The sequence below is a fragment of the Chaetodon trifascialis genome, chromosome 17 (genome assembly GCF_039877785.1).
Source record: "Chaetodon trifascialis isolate fChaTrf1 chromosome 17, fChaTrf1.hap1, whole genome shotgun sequence".
NCBI classification, from domain to species: Eukaryota; Metazoa; Chordata; class Actinopteri; order Chaetodontiformes; family Chaetodontidae; genus Chaetodon; species Chaetodon trifascialis.
In genome coordinates, this window is record NC_092072.1 from 763,599 (window position 1) to 785,041 (window position 21,443).

The 21,443-nt window shown below is 50.4% G+C and overlaps 1 protein-coding gene across 3 annotated transcripts in view; it reads left to right on the forward strand.

Moving 5' to 3' along the window:
• The first annotated feature begins 1,025 nt into the window (after positions 1-1,025).
• The window catches only part of LOC139345712 (semaphorin-6D-like), a 49,454-nt gene continuing 29,036 nt past the window's right edge, over positions 1,026-21,443 (forward strand). For 2 of the 3 annotated variants that reach the window (XM_070984503.1, XM_070984504.1), the window contains exons 1-16: positions 1,026-1,156; positions 7,818-8,015; positions 8,152-8,266; positions 8,499-8,556; positions 10,317-10,373; positions 10,636-10,737; positions 14,448-14,538; positions 14,938-15,060; positions 15,667-15,755; positions 16,205-16,294; positions 16,476-16,603; positions 16,867-16,998; positions 17,080-17,235; positions 19,639-19,812; positions 19,898-20,038; positions 20,971-21,048. In XM_070984503.1, the coding sequence (XP_070840604.1) occupies positions 7,889-8,015; positions 8,152-8,266; positions 8,499-8,556; positions 10,317-10,373; positions 10,636-10,737; positions 14,448-14,538; positions 14,938-15,060; positions 15,667-15,755; positions 16,205-16,294; positions 16,476-16,603; positions 16,867-16,998; positions 17,080-17,235; positions 19,639-19,812; positions 19,898-20,038; positions 20,971-21,048 (1,661 nt within the window). In that variant the 5' untranslated portion in view covers positions 1,026-1,156; positions 7,818-7,888. The remainder of the gene's footprint in view (positions 1,157-7,817; positions 8,016-8,151; positions 8,267-8,498; positions 8,557-10,316; positions 10,374-10,635; positions 10,738-14,447; positions 14,539-14,937; positions 15,061-15,666; positions 15,756-16,204; positions 16,295-16,475; positions 16,604-16,866; positions 16,999-17,079; positions 17,236-19,638; positions 19,813-19,897; positions 20,039-20,970; positions 21,049-21,443) is intronic. The other variant, XM_070984505.1, reaches the window with a different exon arrangement.

The window sequence follows — 21,443 nt, forward strand, 5'->3', positions numbered from 1 at the left end:
TCACTCTTTGCTCACTCTCTGCTCTCTGCTCACTCTCTGCTCACTCTTTGCTCTCTGCTCACTCTCTGCTCACTCTCTGCTCACTCTCTGCTCACTCTGCTCACGCTTCGTTCTGCTTGTTGTAAATAAAGTTTTCATGTTGGAGAACGCGCTGATCTCAGTGTGTTGGTTCCTCTTTGGCTCTGTGTGGGAATAAAACGTCATTTATCGTCAGTGTTGACCACATTTCTGACTCGTCTCCTCTTCCTCCTCCTCCTCCTCTTGAGCCTCTGTGCCGCTCTGCATTCTCCCATCATCCTCAGCTGTTTGACCTCGTTAAGGGAGGTCACCTCTAATTGGACGCAGCTCGTCTGAATGGCTGCCATTAGCGTTAAGAAAGGTTAGCTCATAGAAAGCTTCCTGCCGCCGCCTTGCTAACGAGCGCGGCCTGTTTGGCTTCGTTAAGAGCAGCGACAGAGAACTGCACTCGCCGTTCAGACGGGTTCAAACCGCCGCCATGCTCTTCTTCGTTCTCATCTCTCAGATGAAGCATCTATACGTGTGCTTGTTGATCCATGTTTGCGTGTTTGGAAGTGGCTCGATGCTTTTCAGGCGGACAGATCGGCTTCAGGCCAGAAGAACAGCTGATTAGATTTCAGTCTATCTGGATTTGAGCCATCAGACGAGATACGAAAGCTCCAGAGACTCGCCGTCCAAACCTCAGGCTGAAGGAATCCAATTAGCTCGTAACAACAAGTGTGTCTTTGTCCTCCACGCCGAGCGTCTTTTAATCTCATTGGTGCATCCTGACGATATCAGCTGCAACCTGCCTTTGTCTGATTCTCTCAGTTTGTTTGAGATTCTCCAATAAATGTTTTAAAAGGTTTGAACACAGACAGAATCAGTAACTTTACTCCACATGTAGAAAATCAGGATGTGAAATCGAAGCACTTCAAACCGTTTGATAGGACTTGTCACGGCGGTTTGAAGCGGTCAGAAAAACGTTACCTTCACACGAAAACTTTGCCTTTCTGTGTTCCAGGATGTCTGAGGGGGTCCACCCCCGCCTCCTGACTTCCTGTTGACTTCCTGGATCCCAGTGAGCACTTCCTGTCCCCTCACGGCTCACCTGAGCGGCTGGAGGCGTCACCTGTCCGTCACAGCACATTCACAGACTGTAAGTACTTTTTTCAACCACAAACAGCTTCACAGTTTCCAGAATGATCATGTGACTCTGCTGCTGGTGCCATTAAAGCCGTTTTAATGCTGAAGTCCAGAAAACGTCCGTTTAGGTTTGAAAGTTCCGTGAAGTTTTCAGTGAAATCTGCCGTCGTGACGATAAAGAAAATAATCGTGAACGACGGAAAGACGAGAAGCTGCAGCTGCTCGTCTCATTACAGCCAGAAACAATAAAACGATAAGCTGCTTACAAATAAACATCTGCTGCGTGTGTGCGCATGTGTGTGCGTGTTTGTGTGTGTGGGTGTGTATGTGTGTGCGCGTGTGTGTGTGTGTGCGTGTGAGTGCGCATGTGTGTGCGTGTGTTAATGAATGCTCTGCTGTGGATTAGATCATCTCTCCTCTGTTTTGTCATGAAGGTTCGTTGTTGAGACCCACCTGGTGGTCAGTGTTGTGTTCAGGTGTCTGCGTTACGTTCAGGTGTCTGTGTTGCATTCAGGTTTCTGTTTACATGTACGGAAAAGCAGAGACAGCCTGAGAAACCAAAAAAAGCTGTGCTGTCCTACAATAATGAGACACACACACACACACACACACGGTGTCACAAAGCAGAAATGTGAGGCGGTTGCCCCGGTAACCAGATGATGGGATGTTGTTGGGCTGTGACAGTGATACTTGAGCGTGAAGAGAAAATGCAACGATGAAAGAAAGAAAGAAAAAATCTGAAGAAGAGCAATGAGAGAAAGAAGAAGGAAGGAAAGTAATGAATAAAAGAAGAAAGAGAAGAAGAAGAAAAGCCCTCGTTCTTCTTCTCTTTCCTTCTTTGTTTTCTTGTCTTTTTTCCAAATGTGTCTCTGTTTCCTCTCTCGTTTCCCTCTTCCTCTTTTCTCTCTTTCTCTCTTTCCAGCTGGCTGATTCTGTCCTTTTCCACCATCTTTTCTCCTGATTGGCTTTCTTTCTTCTTTTCTCTGTCGTTCTTCTTTTTCTTATTAATTTTTCTTCTGCCTTCATCTTTCTTCCTTCCTCTCATCCCTCTTTCACCCTCATCTCTTTCACTCTTTCACTGGCTCTAATCCACTCTCACTCGTTCATCAACCTCCACTCATTCACTTTAACGTCTCTTTCCCTTCATTCGCTGTGTGTGTGTGTGTGTGTGTGTGTGTGTGTGTGTGTGTGTGTGTGTGTGTGTGTGTGTGTCGGCGTTAATGAGAGGATGAATTTAACACGTTTCATGTTGTTGTTCGTCCTGGACCGACAGGTTTGTTAGAGCGTGATTTAATCTGATGCATCGCTGTAGATTAAAGCACCAGCAGGATATAAAGTAGTTCAATGAGCTGAAACATGTACAGCAGTAAAATGTAGCAAACACATGAAGTACAAGCAGTAATACACAGTATACAAATACTCAGTACAAGTAAAAGTCCAGCGTTCAAAATGTTACTGTGTTTTCAGTGATGCTCTTATGTCATCAATACATGTACTGCAGTATAAGTACAACATTTCCTGCTCTCTTTGGAGTGAAAGTATTACGTAAAAGTACAAATGTACTCTTAAGTACTCGCGTCAGTGTACTTTGTTTGTCTTGGAGTGAGTTTAGCTTCTTTAACTGACTTTAATTTCTGATCCGCCGCATTTAAACGGGAGGCGGGATCAGACCGAGCTTAAAGACTTTTACTGTGAAAGGCGGAGGAAGCAGACGTGAAGCGGAGCCAGGAGTCGTCTGGCGAGCGTCGCCGCGTGTTCTCCAGAATCTGCGACAGATCCACCACAGAAGAAGAAGAAGACAAAGAGCAGATTTCAGGCTGCGTGAAATCAGGATGTCACAGAGCTTAAAGACGTGTGGCTGCCTCCAGTCTGAGCACATCGATTACCGCTCGCATCACGTCCACAGGAGGAGCAGAGAGGAGCGCCTCCTCCTCCACCTCCTCCTCTCCTCCACCTCCTCCTCTCCTCCACCTCCTCCTCTCCTCCACCCCCTCCACCCATCCGCCTCCTCCGCCTCCCCCCTTTATTCTTCACTCTGCTCACTTTTTCAGGTGGTCTGCCTCTCCTCTCTCTGCACAGACTGTGTTTAAATGTGTCCTTCAGACACACACACACACACACACACACACACACACACACACATGCAGTGGGAGAAGCTGGTGGATTGCCTGTCAGGATGAAAACTGAATCCACTTTCTCAGTCTGGCACTCGGGGCATCCAGTGAAGGCCAGCACACACACACACACACACACACACACACACACACACACACACATGCACACACACCCTCAGTACATTTACCCAGCACACACTTACACCTCTCCAGAGGCACAGTTTACTGCAGACACACACACACACACACACACACACACACACACACACAGACTGGTGATGCACATGCAGAGCACAGAGGCGTGTGTGTGTGTGTGTGTGTGTGTGTGTGTGTGTGTGTGTGTGTGTGTGTGTTTTGGTGTAAAGTTCAGGTGTAAGGGTTGTTCGGAGCTGCAGTGATTGACAGCTGGGTTCAGACTGTTAGCACAGTTAGCTCTGAATGCTAATTCTTGCGAATGCTGAATGGACTGAACACAAAGACAGGACCACCTCGCCTCGAAATACTACAATACCCATGAGGCTCGGCTGCCGTTGCCATGGAGAAGACAGTCAGAGGTGTGAATCCAAAGCAGCATAGTTACAGGAAGTGAAAGTAAATGAGTTTCAGGTTTCAGCTTCCTCAACACTTTCACCTCAGCTTCTGTTAGCGCCGTTAGCACCATTAGCGCCACACATGGAGCTCTGTGATTGGACGTTTCAGTCTTAATGTCAGTGGAAGTGAAAACAGTCGAACGTCGCTGAGCAGCTTTTCCTGACAGACTGTGAATAAACAATGACGTCACTCATGATCGGAGCTGTGTGGAGCGATGATGAGGAGGCCGAAGGCGTAGCTGTACACCTGCACACGTCGTCAAACTCCTCCAGTTCGGCCCTCGCAGTGCTGGGTTCAGAATTCAGGGTTCGGGGTTTGGGGTTCGGGGTTTGGGGTTCGGGGTTCAGGGTTTGGGGTTCGGGGTTCAGGGTTCGGGGTTCGGGGTTCGGGGTTCAGGGCTCAAAGACCAGCACCGCTCCTCTTCCTCCTCTCTGGCAGCTGCAAATGACCAAACCGGTGGATTTGTCGTCACGCTGCCGACTTTAATCACATTACCAATTATCAGCCTTCGTAATAAACACCTCGGCGAGCCGCGGCGACCTCTCTGACACCAATCTCATTAAAGCCGCGGAGTCATTGCGGCGTTCTCCCGGTAACCGTTAATCCAGCGGCCGCCGACACGGCCTCTGATTTACGGCTGAAACGATCTGGCTCACAAACAGGAAGCTGATTCCTGTCAATTATCTAAATTAAAGCTTGTTATGTAAAGAACACAGACTGTCACTGGACGGACGGACGGACGGGTGGAGGGACGAAAGGGACGGACGGGTGGAGGGACGGACAGGTGGAGGAGTGGACCTGGTTCCACAGTGTTTATTAGTTTTAGATTATTGGAAATGATGAAAACGAGGCGCTGAGACTTTAACGTGTTCGACCAGCAGCCAGTGTCGCCGCAGGCCGAGCTGCAGCCATTAAAGGTGCGTTCAGGTTAATGTCTTAACTCCCACAGGAAGCCGTGTAATATTGATTAATCCTGCGGCAAACGTGCCATCGATCAGCCTCCATCGCCTCCGTCAGATGGGTGGATGACAGCGGCTGAACCTGATCAGATTCACGACCACACCAGAATATCAGCCGTTTATATAAATCAGCATAAAGCTCCGCGGGGAACTTCCTGTTTGAGCCCCGTGTGATGGATTAGTCCCGTCGTATAAATGACAGATTGTCCCCGCCGGCTGGAAGATCATGTTCAGGCGGCAGCAAACACGCGATGAGGAGGAGGAGGAGGAGGAGGAGGAGAACAAGATGTTTCAATTATCTAAATGAGTCCGGGCTGACTGACGGGGGACGCATCAAACTCTAAGTTTGTTCAGTCTGAAAGTCACATTCAGTTCATCTGCTGAGGGAAAGAAGATCCAGAGAGATCAATAAAAACCCTCAGCGTGAGGAACGTGGGTGAGACGAAGACGCCCAGAGAGACGAAGAAGAAGAAGAAGAAGAAAGGTTCGGGTTTGACAGACGGAGGTGAGACGAACGTCTCCGAGACTCAACAGAGATCATCAAGAAACAACAGAAACGGCAGGAGATGTTATGGGGTGAGAGGGAGGGAGGGAGAGAGGGAAGGACGGAAAGAGGGAAGGAGGGAGGGAGCGAGAGAGGGAGGGAGAGAGAGGGGGAAGGAGGGAAAGAGGGAAGGAAGGGGGAGAGGGGGAGGGAGAGAGGGAAGGAGGGAGAGAAGGAGGGAGAGAGGGAACAGCTCAGTACAACAGAGTGTCTCTGAGAGGACGGTGGACGAATGTCTTCATGATTAAAGGGTTAAAAGTCTCAGTGAAAGACAACAGATCGTCTGATTTTAAAGCGCAGAAGAAGAAAAGAGGATCGTGGAGGATTTCGTGCTGAGTCCGTCGAGTTCTGCAGGTCCACAATCCAGTGAAGTCCGTCTGTCTGCTCTCCTTTCCTCTCTTCCTCCTCCTCCTCTCTCCTCCTCCTCTCCTCCTCCTCCTCCTCCTCCTCCTCTCCTCTCCTCTCCTCTCCTCTCCTCTCCTCTCCTCTCCTCCTCCTCCTCCTCCTCTCCTCTCCTCTCCTCTCCTCTCCTCTCCTCTCCTCTCCTCTCCTCTCCTCTCTCCTCCTCCTCCTCCTCCTCCTCCTCCTCCTCCTCCTCCTCCTCCTCTCCTCTCCTCTCCTCTCCTTTCCTTTCCTCTCCTCCTCTCTCCTCCTCCTCCTCCTCCTCCTCCTCCTCCTCCTCCTCCTCCTCTCTGAGGCAAACTGGTGCAGAATAACGATTGTAGAAGTTGAGGGAAAAACAAAGTGACAGACAGATATGGAGTCTGTTAGAGACGGAGGAGCAGCAGAGAATACAAATCGAGTTTCCATCCTAACCTCTCCTCCTTCAGCAAAGTTACCTTCTTTCCTCCCCTCTCCTCTCCCTTTTCATGCTCTCATTTCCTCCTCCTCCTCCTCCTCCTCGTCTGTTGTGTCGCACAGTGACAAAGCAGAAAAGAAGGAAGCATGAAGGTGACTCGCTCTCCTCATCTCCTCCTCGCCGTCGCCTCCTCACCTCTCCTGCCTCGTTCTGTCACACACAGTGACAAATGAAAAGGGGAGAGGCGGTCCCAGAGGTGACGAGCTCCTCTCCTCCTCCTCCTCCTCCTCCTCCTTCTTCTTCTTCTGTGGTCTAGAAATGAACTAAAAAAGAAAAGGAGGTGTCTTCCTTTTCTGTCTCCTTCATCCTTCCCTCTCTCTAGGAGGCAGGAGGCAGTGAGTGGACCTTTGAGCTGACATGATTGTGTCACACAGCAGGTGCACAGGTGTGCTGAAGGTGTCACCTGAGCTGAGAACACTAACTACAGGTCCTCCTGTTAGACAGACGGACAGACGGACGGACGGACGGACGGATGGACGGGCGGACGGACGGACAGATGGACGGACAGACAGACGGACGGACAGATGGACAGACAGACGGACGGACGGACGGACGGACGGACGGACGGACAGACAGACAGACAGACAGACAGACAGACAGACAGACAGACAGACAGGTGTGCTGTTCAAGGTGCAGATGGAGGATTTCTGTCACCCTCTACCACCAAATAATAAAAATATAAGGAGTCTCTCTGAGCCCTTTTAGTGTGTGTGTGTGTGTGTGTGTGTGTGTGTGTGTGTGTGTGTGTGTGTGTTTTATCCCTTAAATCATTAATTTGCCGCTCAGAGCCACAGCAGCCCTGATGTCAATTCTCATTCAGTGAGACAAGGCCGAGACAAACTGCCTGGTCTATTGAACACACACGCACACAAGCGCGCACACACACACACACACACACACACACACACACACACACACACACACACACACACACAGCTCACCTTGGAGAAAAGGTACCTTTATTTAGTTCCTGTTGGAGACGTTTCATCTGAAGCTTTGTCCCATTTCCCGAATGTAATTTACACCTGGACGTCTGAGCGCCGGAAACACGGGGGAGGAGTTCGTGTCTCGGTGAACACACACCTGCCCGGCGTGTGCGTGTGGTTCGGTTCAGGCGTGAACTCGCTCTCCTCTGTTCGCTGTTCAAACATCATGCCGCAGGAAGTGGAAGTACATGAGGAAAAATGGCTTCTGACAAATAAAGGGAGCCGCCCACTGGGCGAGCTGTGAGGAAGTCTGTGAAGGCATCACACACACCTGCCTGTCTGTGAAGGCATCACACACACCTGCGCAGTCCTCTGGTCGCACTGATGTGTGAATGAATGCACACGAACACGCTAACACACCAGTGTGTGTGTCAACATCAACACAAATGTGCTAATGCTAACTTAATGATGCTAATCAGTGTGACTGATTACAGGTTTTGCTCCGTGACCTGGCAGGTTACAGGCTAACGGCTAGGCTACATGCTAATCCCTCTTAATTTATAGAAGCACGCAGAGAGGAGGACACACACACACACACACACACACACACACACACACACACACACACACACACACACACATTTTTTTCTGCCTCTAACTCGTCCCTCTCTCTCCTCTCAGCCGACGCCCACCATGACCTGCTGACATCACCACACCCCGCCCCCCCTCCTCCCCTCTCTCTCCTAAAAAAAATGGCTCCGTCACCGTGGCGGCCGCCGCTGCTGCTGCTCGTCCTCGCTTCCTGTTTCCTGTCCCAGTCGGCCTCGACCACGCCCTTCCCCAAAGACCTGGAGCCCATCAGCGTGGTCACCTCGGAGCGTGAGTAGACTCTCTGATGGTTTTAGGAATCCGTTCATTCGCTCCGGTTTTCTTTTTTTCTGGTTTTGGAGACGACGGTGATGTTACATTCATCCGTTCACTCACATGAACACATGACTGCTGTCTGTCTCTGCAGAGTCGTATCACTTTCCAGGTTTTCAAGGTTTGCTTCAGGACAACGACACGCTGCGTCTGGGCCTGGACTTCCAGAGGCTGCTGCGCATCAACCACATGCTGTACATCGCCGCCAGGTCAGCGCACGCACGCACGCACGCACGCACGCACGCACGCACGCATGCACACACACACATGTTCAGCATGGTCGTATCACACACATCAGTGTTTGACTCAGAGGCTTTCAGTCTCCAGCTTTCTCGGTGCTGACTCCTCTGAGGGCAGACGGACGTCTTCTGTTAATCAATGCTCAGTCTGTTAACCAATAATCTTGGACGTGAAGTGACTGACTGTGCTCGCACTCCTCAGGGATCACGTGTTCGCGGTGAACCTGACGACGGCGTCGGAGGAGTTCGTACCTCAGCTGGTGAGTGAAACGATGTTTGTTGTTTTGCTTCATGTCAGACGGTTCAGGTGAAGTTAAGAATCTCTGGAAACTGGAGCTCTGGACCGCGACGTTACTCCCACCCTGAAGACGAGCCTCCTGAACGAGTCATTTCTGAAACCAAGGATTCAGACAGACGGAGAGTGAAGCAGCTTCTCCTCTGAGCCGCTGAAAAGCAATGATGTGATCAGCTGTAGCTCACCTAAAAAGGAGAATCCATCATGAACCCGCAGCGTTCGACTAACAAGCAGCACATGATGAGCGAAGCCGAGTAGAACAAGTCGTTTGGTTGCATTGATGACGTTCACTGCGTTTGCTGAGCTCTGATTGGATGACGACTGTCAGGTAAAGATTCCGTCAGCCTGAGCTGCTAACAGTTAGCGTTTGCCACCCGGTGCTTGTTACCTGCTCTGCACCTCTGACCTCAGATCAGCAGACCACACCTGAAGCACCTGCAGACTCCTTCCCGCCATGTTAAGAGTGTTTATTTAAGAGTGCTGCGGACTCTGAGTCGGCGTGACGGAGGCTCGTCTGCTGCAGCTCCTCTGTGGCTTCACCTCACATCAGAGCGTCGAGCGCCATCGGACCTGACGGCTGACGGCGCGGCGAAGGAGCGGCGGAACAAAACTACAGTAATGTGTGAGGCGGCACAAAGGAGGCGCCGGCTTTGATCTGCACGCCTCCTCCTGATCAAAGGAAGAGGTTACGGGTTGGCTCCTGGCAGTAATGGGCCTCCCGGTGCATTGTGGGAAGGTGTGCTGCAGCTCTTTGATGTGAGCTGTTATCAGTGATCCGCATCATGTCCCGCTCGTCCTCTGTCCGTCTGTCCACTCTCAATGAAAGAAATGCTCTTTAATGAAAGCGTCCTCAGGTTCAACATCTCACCTGTCGAGCGTCCAGGTGACGAGAGCCGCAGGAAACAAGCTTTGTTTTTACCTTCGTTGGAGACTTTTCACGTGATCGTCCAGAACGCTTTGAGTGATCGACCGTGTTCACGTCAGGAGGGACAAATGATGAAGGCAGGAAATGTTTCGCAGGTGTTCAGATCACGAACACAGCAACGAGTCCAAAATGGAGGAAGCCGCCCACCCAGAGTCTGGTTCAGTCTGAGGTTTCTGCCTGTTAAAAGGAAGTTTTTCCTCGCCACTGTCGCCAAGTGCTGCTCATGGGGGAACTGTTGGTTTCTTTGTAGATAAAAGAGTTTGGTCTCTACCAGTTCTATATGGAAAGTGTCCTGAGACAACTTCTGTTGTGATTTGGCGCTATACAAATAAAATTGAATTGAATTGAATTGATTTAGCTTATTAGCTGTACGAGTATAAACTGACGTTTAAAACCCGGTTAGCATGGAGAGCTGCAGCGACTGCCTGCCTATCATGTCACAAACTGGCTAGCATGCTAGCAGTAACCATGCAGTCTTACAGTAGTGATGTCACAGGGGTACATAGTGACATCACAGCAGGAGGTCAGGAGAAACCAGAGCTGCGTTCAAATCTTAGATTATAATCTGGCGTCTGTCTCGTCAGCTCGACCAATGAGGAGCCTGTATTTCACTGGCTGACACGAACATGTTTCCGTGGTTCTCCTCTTCGTGCAGGACGTCACGTATCTGAATCGCTCACTGACTCACCTGCAGCGCGTCTGACTGTGTTCCTCCTCACCTGCTCACCTGTCATCGATAACGCTCCTCACCTGAGTGTCGCACCTGCTCACATCCTGTAACTCCACTTCCTGTGTTTCAGAAGCTGACGTGGCGATCCAAAGACGTCAGCAAGTGCACCGTCAGAGGGAAGAACAGCGTGAGTCTCCTCCTCCTCCTCCTGCTTTCACCTCCTCCTCCTCGAAGCCTCCTCTGACTCCTTTTTCCTGCTTTTCCGTGTGTGTGTGTGTGTGTGTGTGTGTGTGTGTGTGCGTGCGTGTGTGCCTGTGTGTGTGTGTGTGTGTGTGTGTGTGTGTGTGTGCGTGTGTGCCTGTGTGTGTGTGTTGTGTTTAAGGACGACTGGCTCGTAGGCCCGTCTTTACCTGATCAGTGAGGTTTCTGTTGGTGTGTTTGTGTTTCAGGACGAGTGCTACAACTACGTCAAAGTGTTGGTGCCTCGAAACGATGAAACGCTGTTCGCCTGCGGCACCAACGCGTTCAACCCCACCTGCCGAAACTACAAGGTAAAGCTCACCTGTGCCTGTAATCACCTGTTAGCGTTGCGTGTAGCGAGTTAGCTGCTTCGGTTTTAGTGCTCAGGAGGTTTTTTTGTCCAGTTTAGTTTTTCTCGTTTTTACCCGTTAATTAACCTTTCCAAATGGATGCGTATTGATTTCCTGCTTCCTGGTGGAAGTAACTTAAAGAGGAAGTTAGCTCGCAGTCAAGCTTCACTGCACCTGTTCAGGGACATGCACTGAAATCAGTGTTTCCTCCAGCGTCCAGCACTCTGTTCGGTCGACCGGCAGCTTGAACTTTGACCTCGACTGACTCCTGCAGGTGGTTTTGCTGCACGGCGTCCGACTTCCTCCTTAAAAAGACGACGTCCCGCAGACTGACTCTGGATCAGCTGATAAAGTGACGAGCAGCAGATTGAAGTTTCCTTTCATCAAACAGACTTTCAGTCATTTTTCTCTCCTCTCTGTGATTCAGTCGGCTCGTCTCTCACTTGATGTTTATTTTAAGATCAGAGCAGAAATAAGTCAAACACGCTGCTTCAAAATAAAAGCACCCCTTATCAAAGAGCGTGTCTGTCGAAGGCTTTTATTCGTAAAAAGAGGCAGATACGAAACAACATGCTGAAATGTCACCTTTCAGTCTGTTTTCTTCTTCTGAAAAACTGAATTTTACAGCCAAATCAGCAGCTGGAAAAATGGCCGCCTGAGCGAAGGAGGAAGTCAGGTGACGTAGTATTAAGAGCAAGAAAGTCCACGTGTGGAGGAAGGTGGAGCGGATGGACGTCTGGTCACGTCCCTGTGAGACACCAAAAGACAAAGTTAATGTGTTTAACGTGGTGACGATGAAGGTGTCGTACTCGTCCTTCTGAGAGTCATCGATAATCGATCAATGAGGAGAGAGGATTGGTTACAGGAAACACTTCCTGTTTTAGCCTCTAATTAGTTTTGATAAGGGCTAATTGCTATTTTGGATAAACACCAGATGAAGTAGCTGCAGCGTGTGTGTGTGTGTGTGTGTGTGTGTGTGTGTGTGTGTGTGTGTGTGTGTTTCCAAACACTTCGTCGCTAACATCGGGTTAATGAGCACAGAGACGGGTGACTTTTATTCTGGCGGCGTTCCCCCGCTCGCTCCTCCTAATTGAAAGTGTCAGGCAGCTGGAGACGCCTCGTCAGGACCAAACAAAACACCTTCACAAAAGCCACAATTTCAGGTGTCAATCCAGCTCGTGTTGCTCTTTTCATGCCGCCGCGGCGCAGGAAGCGTGATTGACAGGCGCTGACCCCGTTTAGCAGAAAAACAACACGTTTACCTGAAGACGAGAGCGTTTCCTTTTGAAGAGTTTGGATCTAAAAGGAGACTCGCGGCGATGACGCCTGCTCGCGCTTTATGACTGATGACACACAATAAAATCAGCTTTTTAAAGAACAGGAAGTGATTCTTCAAAGACGAAGAGGTTTCCGGATAATCAGCGAACGCGTTTGACCACAGGACAGACTGAAGAGGAGGGAGATGAAGATGGAGCGTCCGCTCAAACTGCTGTGATTGTTTATGAGCAGACGACGTTCGGCATCAGCTGACGGCGCCGCTCGTGACCCCGCAGTCTGAATGTTTATCGCCTTCTTTCCTCCGGTTGATGCTCGCGCTGCTGACTCAGCGTGACGTCTTCAATCAAATCAGAATCTCTGCAGGAAACTGAGCTGAACACTTGGATCACAGCGAAGGAACGAACCTGCGGCGGCTCCGTGTCGAATCACACAAACTGAACGCTGTGAGCAGCCGGAGGCCGCAGGCCATCGTCACGCCGATGTACCGTCGACTTAGCTGATCGTTGAGTCCTGAAACCTGTGACACTCTGCCCGAGCTGGGGGGCGAACGGCCTCGTGTAGAGAAGCTCTGAAGGCTTTTGTGGATGATCGTAATAGCATGTTAGCGCTTAGCTTAGGAGCTAACATCACGAGCATCGAGCACGTCCTGGGAAGACACAGCGATGAAGCTCACCGTGAGCTGTTCTGACTTAAGGGCACGAAAACGTTCGACGTGTTCAGGATGAGAAATGAAAGTGTTGGTAAATCCCGGCTGTCCTTTGGGGGGCGCTGCAGGACGTTTTCGACCTTTTCGTGCCTTTAAAGCCTTCGTTTGACTCCTTTCAGGCCAGAATCCAGACATGTGACTGTTTTTCACCTGACGGCGGCAGCAGCTCGTCTCTCAGTCGGGTTTTTTAATTTTGTCCACGTCCTCGTGACAGCTGACGTCCACAGACACAGATAGTGATGGAAATGAAGGTCGACCGCCGCCGCGTGTGACTGCCAAGCAGAAAGAGAAAGTGAGATAAATACACAAGAAAAACTGTTTAATTAAAGTCTGCGATTAAATGTTAAATTTAATTTAGTGAAGGTTGACCCGGCGTCACCTTGTCTCGCTGAGCTCTGCGGTGGAACATCAGTTAGGACACAACACCGTCAGAGCGAGGGCGAGCGAGATAGAGAGGGAATGAAGAGGAGCAAGCGAGGCCGGCGGAGAGAGCGGGTGGCAGAGTGCAGCCCGCAGCTAGAAACAGACTCCTGCAGGGGAAGCAGCACACAGGTGTGTCCACGAGGCTTTCAGGAGGCTAAACGCTTCCACAGCCCCCGTTAGCAATTCAGCTAACGTAGCTTCTAAACACAGCGTTATCGTCACAGCTGCCGCGCTGACAGTGAAGTATTATCAGCGTCCTATCGGCTTCGCTGACAGTCAGTAACTTTATCAGCAGCATAATGAAGTGAGATACTGTGAACAACCTGCCAGTCGCTTTCCTTCCAGCCTCAGCCTCCGCTCAGCCTTCATCATGAACAGTTTCAGCCTTCGGTCAAACTTGGTCTGACTGTTTACACTCTGCACTGATGGGACTTGAACTCATCACGGGAGGCTGAAGTCAATGGTGTCACGCTGAACGCTGCACAGCACTGATGCTTTTTGCATTTACTGAATCATTTCCATCACACGTATAACATCAGTCTGTGTAACTGGCTGAGCCTGGAAAGTGCCAGAAGAGGACGAGGCGGCGTCTGCATGTGGACGAGGCGGCGTCCGCATGTGGACGAGGCGGCGTCCGCATGTGGACGAGGCGGCGTCCGCATGTGGACGAGGCGGCGTCCGCATGTGGACGGGGGACGGAGACGCGGCCTCTGACCAGCTCAGCGTCAGCAGTGTGTGGTGATGCAGGCCAGTGAGGAAGCAGATCCCAGATCACATTCAACCAATGACAAACCTCCCACTGCATCATCGAGAGCAGTGAGCCAATCACAGCTCATGTGACGGCGTCACGAACAGCAGCTTCGAGTTACAGCCACAAAAAAAAGTCTGCTATCAGCAGCGATAAAATCAGCTCGGCTGATTACAGGCCGCTTTCTGCTGACATCACTCACAGAACGGTTAATTAGAGATAATGCATCACTGCTCAGAGTCAGACTGAGCTGACAGAAGAGCTCCCAAAGGCTCATGGGATATGTAGTGGATGAAAGTGAACACGTTCATCCTTCAGTTTTTTATCTGTTAGAAACTCGTTTCTCTTCAGATGTCGACAGTTGTTGTTTGGACTGTGGGTGCAGGTGTGTCACAGGTGTGTCACAGGTGCGTCGCCTCTCTGCTAACGCGCCATGCAGAGCGTTTGTGATGCGTCTTCACTCTTTCATCATGTTGCTGCTAACAGAAGAAAACGTTTCTCCTCTTCCTCCTCCAGATGACCTCCCTGGAGCAGGTCGGGGAGGAGGTGGTCGGTCAGGCTCGCTGTCCCTTCGAGTCCGGTCAGTCCAACGTCGGACTGTTTGCTGGTGAGTGAGTGCAGGACGGACGTGTTGTGACGTTTACTGACGTGTTTCTTCACATTGTTCAGAGTCATTCCTGCCGACATCGATCACATTCACGCTCTGTTCTTTAATGAGGTAGAAAAATGTGATTTAACCCAAACAGGAAGTTCAGAACTCACAAAGATAAACACCAAGGTCGACTGACTAATTAGTGAAAGATGTGATATGACTTTATTCATCACCACCGGGAAATTAGGATGTTCCAGTCAAAGCAGGAATGAAGAGAAGACGCAGAGGAAAATATAAAATTATAAAGTCAACTCTAGTTTCACATCAACAGGAATTAAAACTACTAAATATGTTCCTCAGTATCTGTGAGGCGTTCAGGTTCAGTGGGAAAACGGACGTGTTCTTGTGTCTCAGGGGGAGATTTTTACTCGGCCACCATGACGGACTTCCTGGCCAGCGACGCCGTCATCTACAGGAGTCTGGGGGACGGCCGACCCGTCCTCAGAACCGTCAAGTACGACTCCAAGTGGCTCCGAGGTGAGTCTCCGCCCGGTGACGGCGGCGGAGCTGCTGTTGTTGACTCGTGTTGAGTCACACTCATGTCAGCCTCAAACATCCAGCACTTTGTTTGAAATTTAACACTTTTTTTCTGTTTTTAAGGAATTATTGACGGACAAAAATCTAATTCTTAAAGTAAAAATAATTGTTGTTTTACTTTTGCTGCTGAAGCGACTCGCTCAGTTTTCTCTGTTTCTCGTCGTAATAAACAGAATTAAATCCAAAATGATTCATTTATCAGTAAAACTGATCGTGAACCTTTCAGTCTCTGCAGCTAAACAAGCTTCTTTTTGACCACGTTGAGCTGAGCTCCGCCTCGTAGCTCGCTCCATCATGTTGCGCTAACGTCAGCAGCAGTCGGCCATCTTTAAAATCCACGATGTGTCTGCAGGTCGCTCTTATGAAACAGATTTCCTCTCTGAGCTTCACTCTGGAGGAAAAAGAAATTACAGCGTTTTATCACCCGATAACTGCAGGAAGTGTTGAAAATCACAGACTGAAAGAAGATATGAGCAAAGCTTTGCCGTGAAAATGGAAGAAATCAATAACCCCCCCTCCCCCTCCCCCCTCCCTCCCCCTCTGCAGAGCCTCACTTCCTCCACGCCATCGACTACGGCAACTACGTGTACTTCTTCCTCAGTGAGATCGCAGTGGAGTACACCGCCCTGGGAAAGGTACGTCTGTCTGTAAGAGGTCGGTGTTACACAAAACGATGATTATCCACAGACCTGAAGGCGTGAAGGAAACCTTCCTGTCCTCTTCTGTCTCCTGAGGTCGCCGTCTGTTCGGCTCAGACGCGCCGAAACCTTTGATTCAGGATTTTATTGAAGGCTTCGTTTATTAGAGGAGACAGTTTGTGACCAAATTCAGGCTTGAATAGAAGAAATCCGCCTGATTAATGTTCTGTGAGGGGCTGCTGCACCTGCTGCACCTGCAGCTGCTGCACCTGCTGCACCTGCAGCTGCTGCACCTGCAGCTGCTGCACCTGCAGCTGCTGCACCTGCACCTGCTGCACCTGCACCTGCTGCACCTGCACCTGCTGCACCTGCTGCACCTGCACCTGCTGCACCTGCAGCCAAAGTCCAAACGTTAACGATCTGCTGACCCCTCCCTCTCTCTCCAGGTGGTGTTTTCTCGAGTCGCTCGAGTCTGTAAGAACGATAATGGAGGCTCTCCCCGAGTCCTGGAGAGATACTGGACTTCCTTCCTCAAGGTGACTTCCTGCTTCCTGGTTCCTGGACGTGAACTCAGCTCGGTCACAGAGGACGTGAATGTCACAGAGCTGGAGTCTGATTTGCATATTTCAGGACACGTCGCCTCGTTACTGTGGAGGTAGTTTCATAACTCCACCCTGCGTGTGTGTTTGCATGTGTGTGTGTTCGTGGTGTGTTCAGGCTCGGCTGAACTGCTCGGTTCCTGGAGACTCCTTCTTCTACTTCGACGTCCTTCAGTCCCTCACCAACGTGCTGCAGATCAACCAGCGGCCGGCGGTGGTCGGTGTCTTCACCACTCAGGCCAACAGGTACATGTCAGACAGTCTTTGTGAGGACCAGTTTAAGAGGACATGTTTAGACTGAGGACAGTTTTTAGTGTTGTAGTGAATCATCTGTGTTCGTTTACGTCAGTCTGGACTGTGGTTGAGTGGATTCATTCAGCAGAGAACTCTGCGGCCGGTCAGCGTCTCTCATTCGGTAGTTTAGAAAGTTCTGGTTGGAGGTTTGGTCCTCTGACGTCCCCTCAGTCTCTATGAACGTCAGGACTCATTTGCCGTTTGTCTCTCTGCAGTATTCCTGGCTCGGCAGTTTGTGCTTTCTACATGGACGACATTGAGAAAGTCTTCAACGGGAAGTTCAAGGAGCAGCGGACCAGCGACTTGTCCTGGACTCCAGTCCCTGACGAACAGGTCCCCAGACCAAGGTGGGACGTCAGACAAGCTGTGGGGTCGTCAAGGTTACCTAAATCCAGCGACTTAAAAACCATCTGATTTCTCGTCTCCAGGCCTGGTACCTGTGCAGGGGACGGTCCGGCTGCAGACTACAAGTCCTCGGTTCAGTTCCCAGACGAGACGCTGACGTTTATCAAGTCGTATCCTCTGATGGACGAAGCCGTCCCCTCCGTCAACGACCGGCCCTGCTTCACCCGGACCTCCAGCAGGTAACACACCGTAACAATGCACATGTCCGGGTCTGAGGTGGACGCACCCACTCCTCTTCCTCTGGGCTCAATCAGGACCAAAGCAGACTGAGAGGCTCCTGTAAGACCACGTTCAGGTCCACAGTAGCCCTGCAGACGCAGCGGAGGTCACGACAGGGTCACGGGCCGAGACGTCAGACACCTGTGTTTGGACTCTGACCTGCAGACAGAAAACATTACAAACTTTACAGAATGATTTCAGCCAGTTCTTAGTCTCTCGTGTCTCCTTGTAAATTAAATGCGACACGTTCGTTCCTTCCTGTCAAACACGTTGACGCTGATCTGAGGTGCGTCTCACCTGCCAGCATCGAGCAGCTGTTTGACGACGTTTCCACAAAAGTTATGAGACATGATGTTTTACTGATGATAAACATGTCAGCTGATGCATGCTGCTTCTTTGGAGAAAGTCCCCAGAGTCCTTCAGAAATTGTGCAGTTTTCTGAGTCGTTGCATCAGGAGAAACTTTGTGGCAGATTCTTGTGAATTCAGCAAATGTTTTTTCTGTCTTTGTGTGAAGACTGAAAACAGCGGACATGTTTATTGGTACGCTGGGAGCCAATCACAGGTGGTCACTGGGGACAGGTGTGAACCGACGCCCTCAGAGCTCCACTTGTGATTGGATCGCTGTGGACGTGACGCCTCGACTCGAACTTTTCTCTCTTCTCTCGCCGAGTTCGAGCGTCTTTCTTCGGGTCAGACGTGGCGTCTCCGTCCTCACGTACACTGTCCTCTGCTTCCTGTGTCCACGATCACATGATCCACCGAAAGGTTAAAATGTAGAATATATCCCTGAACGATAAACAGACTCAGACTGTGTTTGTGGAAACGATGAGGATTACAGCGCCGCTGACACTGACAACACTCTGTTTACCTGTTAATTGTCTGATTTGTGTCGGATGATAAGACGACTTTTTCTTCCTCTGTGCTCTGCGACTCCGTGATGGAGTGTAATTAATGTACCGCTCTGGCGCGGCGATTCACGAGCCGAGGAACTGTCGAGTCATCGTTTTTTAACCCGTCTTTGCACCTGAATGCAGAAATGGATGTGAAATGGTGTCAAATTTAACTGCAGATTAGGTTTAATTTCCTCCATCAGCAGCAGCAGACGTCAGGTTTGAGCTTTAGTCCGTCCAGATAGCAGGAGGAATAAAGTCCTCCTGGGAGCTTAACTGTTCTGAGACGTCAAGAGGAAAGTGGATAATGTCAACTGTACCCCGAGGAGCGAGTTTTAAAAGTTACAGCCTCTCAGAGAGGCAGCGAATGCACCGTCCCGACCTGAAGTGGTGAGGATAATCATCAGTATCAGCTTTGATTAGTCGTCAGCTCGCAGGAAGTTCTCCGCCTCGCCGCTCTGAAAAGCTCTGACCTTTTCTAATCTGCGTCTGCAGGTTTCAAATGAGTTTCTGATGGATTCTAATTATCCGAATGAGACTCTTAATTCCACGTTCGAACGGCCCGAGCCGACCCGGATAACGATGATGTCGATGTCCAGAGGTCTCGCTGTTACGGAGCTTCATTCCTACATTTCCCAGCATGCCCTGTGGAAACCAGATGAGTGAGGCTTTGCAGAGAGGGATCGTAGCTCATGGTCCAGTAAGCACCTTCAACACCAGGGTAGAGTCCAGCTGGTCCTGCTGCAGCAATGCATTCTGGTCTTTGTAGGCTGTAAAAACTGTCCCACTTTTTTTATTCTGAAGACTTCTTACTGTGAATCAATGCGGCTGAAGTGAGCCTCGTCCAGCTCACTGAGGGATGCTGTGGGTCACTTCGTGGCCGGGGGCACCTGTGGCTCACCTGTGGCTCACCTGTGGCTCACCTGTGGCTCACCTGTGGCTCACCTGTGGCTCACCTGTGGCTCACCTGTGGCAGTTTTAATGTTTCAGCGTCTTGTTTCATCCGGGGAAGAGTCAGACTGGAAATTGAACTCACTGAAATGTTGTAGGTTTCTGTCTTTGTTGGTCAAGTCGTCATGATTCTCTTGAGTTCTGGATTTGAAGCAAAGTTTTCCTCTTTGTGCTGATGGAGTCCAGTAAGGACAGAGATTAAAGAGGATGTATTCTTGGCTTCAGACAACAAATGACACCAACTTTAAATCAGTCAAAAGTTAGTTTAGAATCGATCGGCTCACTTTTATTATGATGATGCTTTCAAGTCCAAATTGTGAGTCCTCAGAGGACTCTTGGCCTTCAGAGACTCTGGCGCTGTCCTCCCCGTTTTACAGAAATATTCCAGGTTTACTGTCGAGGTTAGTTTGGCTCGTAAAGAAGCCGAGGATTTGTTTTTGGTTTAGTGGTCTTGACACGTTGAGCCAGATCCTCTTGGCAGCGGGACAGTTTTTCGATCTCGTCGTCCTCTTCTTTTCAGGTCCAAGCTGACCCAGATTGTGGTGGATGTTTCTGCCGGCCCCTACAAGGACCGGACGGTGATGTTCCTGGGCTCCGACGACGGCCGAGTCCTGAAGGTTCTGGCCAGCACTCACCCCAACGACAGCTTCGGGTCCAGGCTGCTGGAGGACATCGACGTCTACAGCCCGTCCAAGTAAGACTGAGCGGGACATTCAAGGTGCTGAAATGTTTCGTGTCCACGTTCACCGAGTCTTAATGTGCTCTGTGTCTGTATCCAGGTGTAACGTTCAGGGCCAGGAGGACAGGAGGGTTCTGGGGCTGGAGCTGGACAAAGACCACCACGCCTTGTTCGTGGCCTTCAGCAGCTGCGTCATCAGAGTGCCGCTGAGCCGCTGCAGCCAACACGGAGCCTGCAAAAAGTAAGAAACCAGGACCGACCGCAGCTCCCCTGAACGCACCGTCAGTAAACCTCTGATGAGCACACAAATCAGCATGAAGCTGTCATTTAGTTCTGCAAAAGATCCAGATTCACAATTCAGCATTTACATACGGAGCTTAATTTAGCAACATGATCAGTATTATAGGAGCGAGTGTGTCGAGGGGACGGGGACGGGGACGGGGACGGCGAGTCTGAATCTTCAAATACAACACAAAGAGCCTCGTTTGTAGACGTCATGAGACTGAACCGAGCTCACTGCCCAAATCAGAGCGCATTCATCAGTGGAGAGGCGTCCACGTGCACGTCCACGTGCACAGCCACTAATCAGACTGGCTTTAATGACCGAGCGCGATGAATGAATGAATGCAGCCGAGGCTTCCACCAGCCGCGTCTCCGTCGTGGACCACATTCAAAGACCTGAAGAACTGGACACGTCCTCTGACCTGCAGTCAGCTCGTCAGTACCCGGGACATCAGCTGGACTTGACGTGTGACCTGGACATGTCTTAACGGACGTGACAGTTGGTTTGAGTTGGACTTCAACCAGACGTTCAGTTTCCATACAGTCTGCAGGAAGTCAGGCAGGAAGTCAGACAGGAAGTCAGACAGGAAGTCAAACAGAAAGTCAGACAGGAAGTCAGACAGGAAGTCAGACAGGAAGTCAAACAGAAAGTCAGACAGGAAGTCAGACAGGAAGTCAAACAGGAAGTCAGACAGGAAGTCAGACAGGAACAGTGCGGAGAATCCAGTAAATGTTCTTTGACTAGCTTTGAAACAGGACTTCAGGTGAGGCGTGGTCACCTGAGCCTTCACTGAAGACATTGAGATTTTGATTGACACTAAATGTTTTCAAGCTGAATGCACTTCCTGTTTCTCTGACTCACCTCTTCCTCTTCTTCTTCTGTCCCTCTAGAGCCTGCCTGGCCTCTCGCGACCCATACTGCATCTGGCTGCGGACCGGGAGCTGTGCCAACATGGCGCCAGGCTTCAAGTACGTGTCACTTCCTCTTTGTCTTTGTGTTTTCCTCTCGGCCGTCTTCAGCTCGTATATCTGCTGCGGCGAGCGACGCCTCTCGTATCTGAAAGGTGTAAATCCACGATGGATTCCCGCTCGATGATGGAGGAGCAGACGGGAACAGACGGTTAGAAATGGCTGCCAGTGGGAACGCACTGCGTCGCTTTGTTGGTGTAAATCTCTGTGAAAAGGCTTCACGGTGAAGCTCAGTTCGTTCTGCTGTAAAAGCAGCTGCACAAAGAGATCCGCAGCTCTCCCTGCTGATAATTTCCACCTTAAATCTCGTCTCAGGAAGCTTCTGACAGAATCGTTTACGCTCTTTAGCCTCTTTGTCAGGCACACGGTGACATGTCACACTCGTATATCTGTCG